The 12,177-nt window shown below is 40.9% G+C and overlaps 1 protein-coding gene across 9 annotated transcripts in view; it reads left to right on the forward strand.

The window, feature by feature from the left end:
• The window catches only part of DOCK10 (dedicator of cytokinesis 10), a 160,944-nt gene that overhangs the window by 47,179 nt on the left and 101,588 nt on the right, over positions 1 to 12,177 (forward strand). For 2 of the 9 annotated variants that reach the window (XM_063338054.1, XM_063338055.1), the window contains exon 2: positions 506 to 762. The exons of the other annotated variants lie outside the window; for them this stretch is intronic. In XM_063338054.1, coding sequence (XP_063194124.1) covers positions 661 to 762 — 102 coding nt within the window. In that variant the 5' untranslated portion in view covers positions 506 to 660. The remainder of the gene's footprint in view (positions 1 to 505; positions 763 to 12,177) is intronic. 9 annotated transcript variants of the gene reach the window in all.

Consider the following 12,177-nt stretch of genomic DNA (forward strand, 5'->3'; position numbering starts at 1 on the left):
GGATATTAGTATATAAATTTATTTGGCTTTCCCTTTTCATAACTGTCTGCAGATTTAGGAGTTTGTAGGATGCTTCCTCTTACTGATGTTTCACACCACTTTGAAAGGGGAACTGTTACCTTAGTCCAAAAGTCTCGGCCCCGGCAGCACAAACCTGTGGCTGTGTGCTCTGTGATTCAAGTCTGCTACCGAGGGGCTTGGTAGGAGGTGGTTGTTCTGTGAATGCCTTTTTTTAGCTTGCAGACATACGTGCACATGAAGTAAGAGTGCAGCCGTTTTGGCTTTCGAGTCAGGGAGGGTGGTGAGGAGAAAGGATGTAGTGGGTTTTGAGACAAAGATAGATGTTCAGTTGCAAACGTTTTTTCTACAACTTCCTATTTTGATTTGCATTAGAGGCGGGGGCTGGGTGCATTTATGGTTTAATGAGACACTCTCGCCTTAATAGCAGAATATTATTCACAGGAAGAAATGAGTTATTGCTGGTTTTTTTCTTCTTTCTGTTCAGTTACTGTGGATACAGCATGTAAGTTTTAGACATACTTCCCCTTGAACAGTATACGCAGCTTCCAGTTGTTATGCTGAAGCTGCTGAAGGAAAGAGGTTAAAGGAGCGCAGTTTTTAAGGAGACATTTGTTTGCTGCTTGAATTCCTACGGATACAATGAGCTTTCGCGGGAGATTCAGAAGGGAGCCCAGTGAACTGCGGAAGAAAAGAAGGACCATTAGGCGAGTGAATCAAGGAGAAATTCACAGATTAAGCTGCGTGAGTATGCACCCATTCTTCCATCTCTTCTACAAAATTGCTAAGAAATTTCAGGTCAAACACTACACATAGGAGAGAGTAGGTTTTATTCCTTGGTGTGTATGTAGGAGCAGCTGAGTCTCATCAGTCTGTGTGACGAGGGACTGAACATTGGAGAATGTTTACTGAAGTCTGAGACTGAAGCATGGGGAGTTCAGGAGTTTACAGAACTCAAGCGCATTAGGGAGACTGTTGTATAGCATCATGTTGTCGATCAGACACATACTGATAGCAGCATTGTCTCTCTGGCGCCTGGTAACTTGTGCTTGGTGGTTCCATGAAAATCAATAATGCTGGTTCTAGAGTAGAAAGGTTACTCTGTGCTATTTCAGATCTCATGATCTGCTATGGGCCGTTTGTGCCTCTTGGCCAGGAGGAGGAGGAGGAAGCCACTGTCCTGCACTGCAGGGAGCAAATGGAGAAAGCAAATGGAGAGCCCTTGGTAGAAAGCTGGAGTGAGGTTCTGCCCTGCGAGATAGATGGCAGCTTTGCCGTTGATGGCTTCGGGCCAGGACTGCGCCTCCTGTAACTCTGCTGCATGACACTGGGCAGCTCATGTTAACGGCGTTGTGCCTACACTTTTCTGAATGAAATTAAAACTGCAGACAATTTTAGGTAAAATGCTTAGAGCCTTCTGTTGAGAAGCCTTAGGCAAGTACTGGCTTTCAGTGCATACTGGAGGCGCTTTCAAGGCTATTCTGCATGTCCACTGCAATAAAGAACCAGTGATAATATGCTGAAGAAGATTATTTTCATCAGCTTTTTTAAGTAGGAAGGAAAATAACTGCAGTTGTAACAATTGGTCACAGGTTGGTTAAGATGATCTATGGTTCATCTAGTAGAGCGTTTGGGGTTTGCTTGTGACTAGCTGCCATTTTGGACAGATATTTTACATGGAAATGAATCTTTTTGACAAGGCTACTTTACAGTGTAGTTCTGGCTGCCCTGAGCTATTGGCATGCAGTCAAAGATACCAAGTTTAAGTTTCATGGTCTTAGGTCCTAAGAACGAATGCTGGTGGTGCTGCTGAAAGCATCTAACCCTGGCAGTTTGCGAGACTTTGGTAGGAGGTAGGCACAGCTGCTTGACTTGTCCTCTTAAATCCAGGCTAGGATTTTTGTCATTATTGTAAAAATCCTGACTATACGTGACTAGTGCCCACCAGAAGTGGTTGAAGCCTTACAGGAAAGTAAGGCTGGAAATAAAACAGAGCTCGAATAATAACAATAAATCAGTAGCCTGCCTGCAGATAAAGTGGAATATATTTGTTCGTTTTTGCCTGTATCATCAGATAATAGAAGCTGAGAGTCTGTTCAGTTTAGTGGTGCCAAAGAACCTTTAAATTGTTGTGATTTCTAAGAGTCAATAAAATGTATCATACTCTGACATAAAACTTGGAGCACTTTTAACTGTGTGCCTCTTGCCTTTGATTGGAAATAGGTAATGTGCCTTTTTCATCAGAGGCTTGTGGCTCATACTGTGCTTGCCATGAAGAGTCTGGCTGCTGGAACGTCAGGGATTTCAGAGGAATCTGTTCTGATTTCTGTTCTTTTCAGACATAAGATAGACTAAGATGGGGTCACTGTGTCACATTATTCTGTGGGCGTATTTCTCAGTACGCTTGCAGAGTGTTTAGCCCTTAGGAAAGGCGGTCACACTTGGCTTTACTTTTGTGGCTTGTGACCTGTGTCTTTCTACCCAATAGTTCATAATTGGAGCATGTTAAATCTTTGGCCTACGGGCACTTTTTGCTGTCAGCCAGGAGCCAATCTCTCCTTCATGCATCAGTCCTCCGCACCTCCGATGCTGCAGATTTCAAAGTGGTGTTAGCACCCACTGTAGCTGTGAGGGTTTTTGTATATGGGGACCTTATTCAAAGAGTGCATTTCTTAGTATACTACATTTAGACCTGTAATTTCTGTAGATGGACTTGTATTGTTTACTGGAGACTCTTTTCTTTTTGTAAGACTGATTATGATCTGATTAGTTTTAATTGATTGTAGGTTGTTGATTGAGCTCAGTGTCGTAGACCAGATTTTGCTCTCATTTACGTTCTGTGTGTGTAAATGACTTGATAGCTAGATAATTGATTGGGAGGATAGTTGATGTCAAGGAAACGATTATAATTTTAAAGTCATTGTGAGAGCTGAGTTTGTTATGGTCGTGTATAGATGAACTACTTTTTACAGATAAAGCCTCTGTGGAAACACTTACAGTTATTTACTCAGACACGTAGCATGAAAAATATCTGTAACTCATGAAGAGGTAAGTAACCATAGTGTAGGTAGAAAAAGGGAGATATTCACTGAGTAAAATGAAGTGGAACAGCATATATGAGATTTGCCCTACGGGACAGTGACTTATTACTAAGTACTCTCTAGAAGTCAAATGGTATTTTTGAAAAGTTTATTTAGAGCTAATGCAAACATTTTTGTCAGTTGTTTTTGCTTCAGGGGCTCCTGAAGTGGTTGAGCCCCTTTCAAAAAAGCTGTTTGCTCAGTCTACAGATCTAGGACTTTATACATCTAAATTTTAGTATTTAAGTGAAAATGGGCAATGTGGTTTGCTTATGCACTGTTGCAACTTCATCAGATTTGCAATAGCGATCAAAGTCTTTAGCATCAGAACATGATCTAATGAACAGAATTAGAATTTTCCCTTCAGTACTTAAAAAGTCTCCCTTGTACTCTGAAAACAAGGTCTACTAAAAAGAAATCTTTATTTTCAAACTAAATAAAAATGTTTTTAAAGACAATTCTGTTCTGCGCACAGTGTTATGTAAAATATGCCCCTGTTTTAGCAGCGGGTTTTGCTAGATGAGCATGGTGGAGGAGCTAGGAATACCTGGCATATCCTGCCTTTGGTCCTTCCTCTGAACCTGTACGAAGACGTGTGTGGGTGGATTGCTCCATCTCCCTTATTCACCCAGGTTGCACAAACTGGGGGTGCTGGTTTGATCTGATCTTGTTGCTACAACTGGTTCAATTATTGCTGTACAGATGCTGTAGGTGTCAGAGCTGAGTTCCTATTTTGCTATGAGGGTCACCTGAGGGCCACTTAAGGGCAAAAATTATGAGTATCATTTTTTTTTTAATGTAGATTTTCCTTAGACTACAATGACTTTCTCTGTATATGTGAAGTTATGTGTGTGTGTGTGTGTGTGTTTGTATACGCAGACAGAATGAGAAGTGCTGTTTACATAAACTTTGTACTGGAAGCTTAAAAGCTTTGGTCAAATCCACTACGTGCAATTTGCAGGATGGTTTTGTTAACGTTCCTCTTGGTGACCATGAATCTGCCCACCTAAGGCCACGCTAGAAAAAGCGAACATGAAGCAACGAGTGTTTACAGAATAGCTGAACTAGACTCAGACCAGCATCCCCTCTGTGGTGCCCAGGGCAGGACAATTCACTTCTCCTTTCCTGGGGTGAAGTAATCGTTAATGAGGCAAGTGGCCGCTTGGAGCATTCCAGCTCTGTCCCCCCAGCTCCTATCCCTTCTTCCCAATCCCCTTCCAGCGCATCCTACCTGTCTGTTCAGATGTCTCTATGAAGATGAGTGAATAATATCTTTGGCTTTTGCTTGCTTTCTTTATGAATAGACTCAGCGTGGTAGCTTTAAAGAAAACCTTTTGTTGCTCTAACTGCACTTCCCCCCCCCGGCTGAGGTCAGGTAAGGGGAGTGAAGTGGCTGAGTGTTGCCAGGTTAGAGGTCCGTGTAAATTAAACTTAAAAAAACAACAACCCTTAAGATACTTTACAAGGCTTTCTTGTTTTTCCCCTGAAGTGACCTATGGGCAAATATTTAGTCTAGGCTTCAGAAGTACTCACTATTTAGAAGCTGTCACTTTTGACATTTTGAAAAGCCAATACATGAAATTTAATTTAAAAATTTAGCAGTTTCTATAGAGGTCTTGTCAGTGGCATGATAATGCTGATTTTAGTAATTTTCTGATTAAATGAAATTTGTTTATCCTCTTCCTAAAAAGGGTTTTCAGCTACTGCATAAACACAGAGAACAAGCTGGTTGTTTCCTTGTTACCTTGACTATTTTGCAGACTATGTTGGTAGTTTTATCTAATGACTAAAATGGCAAGTGCTGGTCATTGAAGATGCACGTGCATTGATGCCCATGCATATGCCTTCCACATTCAGAAAGCGCATCAGCGAGGCTACAATGCCAGGTGTATAATCATGGTTGCGAAACAGAATTCAGGAAACACTTATGACTAAGTCGAGCGTAGCATGAAGCACCCCCTCTCTCGCCCCAGGATGGGTGCTTTGCTGAACCAACAGTCCTGTGTGGCTTGCGCCTTTTAACCATAAGTGAGATAGTTTTACGAGGCCTAGTGCTTTCAAAATTCATAATGAAAGCAACGATGAATTCTAACTTGAGAAACAAAAGGTATTAGAAAGAGAAGGTTGCTCCCAGTTGCCTGAGAAGAGGTCTCTGTGGTTTGAGTAGTCGTAACCCTGGTCACTCGTCGGTTGGCTTGCTGGAGAAGTTACGTGTCTGTGCGCCACTGAAGTCTCCGGTGGCTGCAGCTGGCCCAGCAGTTAAAATGAAAATGATCTGTTAACTCATCCAGATGAGAGGTGTTTCCATTTTTCAAATATTTAGCACACTGAATTATCTTATGGTAACTCTTAAAGGAAAATATGCAAAGTAGACCCGTATAGATTTTGATTCACAAAACAATAGTAATTTCCAATGTAAGCAATTAGGATTCATCCCATCCAAGCTGTATTTGTACAGCATAAGCCTCATTTAATCAAGCAAATCCCTTATTTGTGTCAATCAGAATTTTCTTTGAATAAAGAGGCTTTAATGAAAGAAAATGACTTTTCACTTTCTTTATTCACAGCAGGATGTTCACAGGATCCCCTGCTTTTGTACTGCGTAAGCTGATAGGTAGTATAGCATTTTGGAAACCAATTTCTGAAACTCCAGGAATTTGGGGGTTTGAATCTTTCTGTAATTCTTTCCAATTTTCTCTGTACCAGAATCTTGTGGGAACTGGCAATCCCCTTAATGAAATTTATTGGCATGTCGGCTTCACTGCTGACACTAAGGAGCGTATCAGTTGTGCTCTGTAGCCCTGAAAGACTGGCTGGATTCTTTCCAAGTGCCATTCTCCAAGGTTTGCTGAAAGACATGACAAATTAAACATTTTGGACCTGACAAGTGTACGTGTTTTAGGGTTGGAAGGGAGGGGGTGCCACCGAAAATTTTCTTTGTACCACCAATTTTAATAAATTTTATTGACTGTGGATCACATGCTGAGCCAAATGTAGCCTTTGTATGTGGCCAGAGAGTTTATTGACTGCAAATAGATGCATACCAGGCCAAGCAATCATAAAAATGGTGAGATCTAGAAAAAAAGGAGGGACCATCTGCCTGCTGGCTCTGGCTGTGCATCCCTGTCCTTTCCCCAGATACCTTTTGCAGACCCTGAATTTCCTCTCCTGTGCTTGATATACAAAACTTATTTTCCTTAAAGAAAATCTATAACATCGTGTGGAGCATGTTGGGAGCGGAGAGAGGGCAGGCCTGTGGGGTGAGAGCGTTTTGAGTTGATGAGACCTGTCACTCCTAACTCAGCTGCTTGTGGGTGTTGGGGACACCATAGTCCTTCTGTGGCTGCACTGTCTCTGCTCACTGGTACAAATGCTGGTGTGGGACTTGTTGCCAGGAGCACATTTGGGCCTCTGGCTGCTCACCCCTCATCTCAGCTGCTCCGTCCAATGCAGATACCCTTCCTGTGGAAATCGTCCCCAGCATCAAACTGCTGTGCTGCCTAATGGTGGATAGAGACATACGGTGATCCTACAAAAAAGCGAAAGTTATGGTGACTCCAGAAAAAGTGAATGGTTTTCTAGCCTCAGCTTCAGCTTCTTGAATATTCAGGCAGCTGTGGCTAGCATGCCTCAGAGCTGCTGGGCACTCAGTTTTGCTAGCACATCAGAAGACAGGGTTAAATTCAGCCTCTATGCTACACCTCTTCCAAAAGTCATGGAATCCCAACTAATGTTTAGCTTCAGTTTGGACAGGCTTGGCAAAGAAATATTTAATTTCAATTGGCCCACCCTGGTGGGATAAAAATTAACTACATGTATTAACCGTATTAAAAAATATAAAGTCATCTATTATGCCAGAGACAATATTTAACTGGGGAAAAGAACAGAATAACAAGAAGTGTGAGAAGCACTTCACATTGATGTCATCCCAGGAAGTAATTTAATTTGCTGTTGTGAGTTTTAGTAGGATTGGGCTCGGTTAATCGTATCACTGGGAAGTCTGTAAAGAATGAAGGAAGGTGACGCTGTTATTTCATTAAGTGACCCTTCCTCTTGTAAATCTGCCCATTTCAGTATTTCAAATATATACTAGAATGAATTGTGATTTTAGACAAGCCATAGCTTGGATGAAATGCGAAGTCAGAGTCCTGCTTGATCTTGGCCAATCTAACCATCGCAGTTCTTTTGACTTTTTATGCCCATGCAGTGGATCCTCCTGTCATCAAGATATTTTAGTCAAGGTAACTGAAGTCCATCAGCTTAAATTCTTTATGGGTATCTGTTTCTTTAATTTTCTTCTTCCTGGCATGGGGAAGAGAAGAAACTCATTTAAACATCTGTATTAAATTCAATAAATTTTAGATACTCAGGATTTGGTGTCTGGGAATAATACGTCATTAAAGCATTAGAAAATCATAGCATTTGGTGTAGTTTATTTTTAGAATAGGGAAGTGCTTAGGATGACTATCCAGAGACTATTGGTCTCAGTTACATCATTTCCTCCTTTAATGAGCGTTCACAGAAATACAGCTTCAGGAGGATGATATGGAAGTCATTTTATCCTCTAATTATGAAGAGAAAATGGGTACTAGCATCAATGCATGATGTCTGTGCAGCTGGAGGCAAGCCAAGTACCATATCGGTCTCTGTAAAATCATTTATGTGGATATTTTTGGTCATTATTACTGGGAAAAATAGTGCTTTTGTACCTAGACCAGAAGATGATGGCCATCAAGCCGTACGTCACTGGTGGAATCTAGGCTGTTGCACCCCTGTGAAATTAAGTAATGATTATCCCTCTGTTGGCTCCGATGCTCATTAAAGGTCTCTTCACTGTTTAAAAAAAGAGTTCGGAAGAGTTGGCTCAACAACATACAGAAGTACGCTCCACAACACTGTGAGGGTGTGAGGTAAATGGTACCGCTGTGATTGTTGTAGCAGGTGAGGAGTCAGAGAGTGCCTTTTTACTAGATGTGTTCACAACCGTCTCGGTGCAACTAAATGTAATTCATTACTCACTTGAGATTGAGAATATAAAAAGCATTATAAAAATCCAAGCCAGCATAATTCAATGTTGGCACAGATTGCTAGGTTGGTCTGTTTCCAAAAAGAACAAACAAGTTAAATTGAGAAGAGGCAGCACTATGGTTATTAAATTAGCTTTAAATCAGCCCTACTCATTTACAAATCTCTGCTAGGGCTCGCAGGGAGAAACTCGCTCATCCCAACATTGCTGCTTCTGTCTGCCTGTGACGGGAAAACTGAGCACTTATTCCCCGCCTTCTGGAGATAAACTGCTAACTAAACCAGCAGCCACTTCCCATCACAAATGCAATACTAAGCACTGCAGTGCTAAGCTTTGCCAAATCCAAAGTACTGTCTCTACGAAGGATGGAGTTGGTGTCCATATTGCATAGTCTTAAGGTTTGTAAGAACATGCAGAATTGATAAAGAGAAGCGTCATGTTTATTATACTGTCATGCTTGATGTGGGCAGGGACTGGACTAGATTATCTCTGCAGTCGGTGTATTGAGGAGGATGGGCTATTACTTCCATCTCTCATTCATGGGAGTTGGCATAATACTGTATTGCTTTTTATACAGGATTTTGCTGTAATGCCATAGAAGGAAGAATGGTATTTGTCATTGCATCAATAGAAAAACATCACCATAAATATTGAAGTGCTGCACTGAAAAGTTTTGCAGTAATTTTGATAATGTCACACCTACTTACGCTTAGTTACATTTCAGATGTGTAAACTTGCTCCTAAGACTTCTCTGTTAACATCTGTTAAAATGTTTCCATTAGATCATGCGCTTTGCAGCACCGAGAGCAAGAGAATTAGTGTTGTGGGACCAGCGATGTTCATACACTCACTGTGTTTCTCTGGAGTTTTCTCAAGTTGCGTTCTAGTCTTGTGTAAATGACCTTGCAGTTGTCAAGAAGTTTTTCCCTGGAGCCTTTCACACAGCTCTCAGGAGTGGCTTTCTGAGCGCTGCCAGTTTCTGAAGAGAAAAGAGGGAGGCCGAGGTGACATAGCTTACTCTGCCTCCAGCTGCACCTGAACATCTTTGTGACGTTAATTTTGAAGGAGGTGTAGCTACCCTACACAGGGATTTCCAGGGGGAAGAAGGAATACCTCTTCCTTCTCCAGCCCTAGCAAAAAGGGTAGTTTCCATTGGTGTAGAGAACCTGCAAATGCCACACATTTTTATGGGATTCCCCCGTATTTCAAGAGAGGTCCCAAGATATGCGGGATTCCCCAGCTCTCTCTTAGTCTATGACTTCAATAGGAAGGTGGCTACTTTTGTCATTTGCTTACTTTATGTTTTTTTAAGAGATTTTGAAAGCTAATATTCATGGACCTTTGCCAGAAGCATCTGACCTAGATTAATATTGTGTTGACACATCGCTGATTTTGAAGAGTGGACACTTATGGTGTCAGTGGCATGTCTGACTTATTAAAAGTTGAGATTGTTGCAAAAACATTAGCCTAATGCTAGGAATAGTCACTGTCACAAAATTTCTGCCAAAAACGTACACATTTTAGTGAAACCACTACACAGGAAAAAAGCTTGCATGAAACACTTGTACCTCATAAATGTCAGCGCATGTGTTTTTTCACTTTTACTTTGAGTTTTCTTGTAAGTGGTTGCTATAAGGTTTCCCACTGAAGTTAACAGTTACATTACTACAAGTTTGCTGCTGCTGAGTGAACTTTGTTCAGACCTGGGCATCGTTCCCAAAATGAGTGGTACAGCAGAGATGGTATGCTCAGTGTGCACTGGTGCTTTCTCTTCATGTTTTAACTCCTTGAGGCTTACGACTATATAGGAATATTTAATAAATAGATACAATGGTAGATTTAATGAAGGAGAGTCTAAAACTCATGGCTAAAGCATGCTACTGTGACTCAGCATAACTTGAAAGGAAATGAGAGCGAGCTGAGCATGCTGAGATGGTTGGATGAACCCATTACATTCCTGCGGGGAACTGCTGTTGGGAAACGGCAGACTGAAACCTCGCTAAAGAGTACAGCTGCTACTCAGCCCGAGCGTTTCTTGAGCAGGACTGGAAATTCATGGTACTGGCCAGGGCTAAGTACTAGCTTGGGCCAATGTAAGGTAACATGGCTGGGTTAATATGAAGTCTCACGTGTCCTGGTAGAGTGCCTTGTCTTACCTGAACATCACACACTGCTATACAGTCCTGTCACAGAACCTAAATTAAACTTTAAAGCTATTTCTTCCCATTTGGGCCTTTTGTGGTTTACAGTGGCCTTCCTCTAGATAAGTTTATTTTTTTCTGTTAAACAATCCCAAGTTTTATTTATAATTCATTCTCGCTTTCATAACTAAGGCAAGACAGACAACTGTCCTTTTACATCTCCAGATTCATCTAGGAAGGAATCTAGCACAGTATCTGTGTGTCAGAAACCCTGTTTATTTTATTCATACAGACAGATCTTTTCGTGGTTTCCTGTGAGTTGACAGTTAAAGATACGACATATTTAGGTAGGTCAAGTATTGCTTCCCTTTCCTGCCTCTCCCTCACATGGCATAGCAACATTCATGAACCAGTTTCCTTGGGAAAGAGCTTTCAAAAAAGTTCTACTTATTACTGTTATGTGTTGATGTTGTCTATCTTTTACAAGTCTTCGATGTCTCAGCATCAGTAGATAGTGCTTCTGGCCTGTGAATGCTAAATGCTAATGATTTTTAGAAGTTTATTAACTCTTAAGATGGCAAACGGAATTAAGAGAGTTAATAGACTGAGAAGAGAGTTAATAGACTCAACTGTTAAAGGAGCAGCTCCAACTTTTTAAATTGTATCTCCATCCTTGGAGGTTTTCAAGACTCATCTGAATACGTTCCCAAGCAGCCTCATCCAACTTGCCCTGTTTTGAGCAGGGGGTTGTAGCAGATGCCCTGCAGGCAGAGGTCCTGAGTTATTCTGTGATTCTGTTGTAAGCTCATTCAACAATTGAATAACTTTCTAGGAAGGTGTGTATCCCAGTGTTTTAATCTATTTTGTGTGGTTGTATTACTGATACTTAACTAAACTTTTCATAGGTGCATTTGATATGAAAGGGAATCTTGAACTAAATATAGAAGGGAAACAGCGTTCATAAGGGTTGGGGTGAAATCTTGAGATGACTGTAATTACTGAAAAAGCAAGAACTCTCTAGAACGAAGTCAAAAGAGGGAGAGACTTGTATATTTGGACCGTTATATGTATAATGGACCATATGTGAATGATATATTTTTATATATATATAATAAAACATGATGGAGAATCATGAGCTTTTCCATTGGAGAAATTTGTTTTATAGAGATGTGAAAGCTTTCTTTTCCAGCACACCATGGTTTTGGTTCAGGGAAGAGGGAGGGAGATGTTATGTTATTCTGGGTAGCATAGTGCAAGAATAGTGGGTAAAATAAAACTTACTTAATGTCCACCATTGCATTAGACTGAAAAACTGCTCTGCAGAAGTGTTTCTGTATTTGCTTTCCACTAGTGTCCTTTTTGACTCTCCTCACCAGTTTTTCCATCGCTTCTAGCAGTTCTTTTGTCCTTTCTCATTTACTCTTCCTGATGCTTGAGTCTTTGTTAATTTAGGGACTTAACGTGGCAAACGTTGTCACTCTAATACATGACTCTTCATTTGTTTAACGTGTTCTAGCATGTCAGATGGGCTTCTCTTTTTCTATTCTTGGATTGTATTTTGAGACATTGTGACTTTACTTCTGTTTGATTGTTCCTATGGTGGTTTCTTACTTTACTGCTGCTTCAGGCAATAATAGTGCTGTTAGGATGATACTAATCCCGTTTCTGACAAGAGAAACCATGGGGATGTTTGCCAGATGGTAATAATTTAAGGTTATGCTCCTGGAATAAATGAAGTAAAACAATGGGGTGGCGCTTAAAAGCTGCCAGTAGTTCAAGACTGTGTAAGACAGTGAAGGTCAGTAGGTTACTTATTCTAAAACATATTAGCTCAAAGTCGTATCTATGTTCAGCTCAAATTGTGTCCGTCTGTCTATTTACCTACATGTATTTACACAGAAAGAGAGAGAGC

Source organism: Chroicocephalus ridibundus, chromosome 6, assembly GCF_963924245.1.
Source record: "Chroicocephalus ridibundus chromosome 6, bChrRid1.1, whole genome shotgun sequence".
Taxonomy (NCBI): domain Eukaryota; kingdom Metazoa; phylum Chordata; class Aves; order Charadriiformes; family Laridae; genus Chroicocephalus; species Chroicocephalus ridibundus.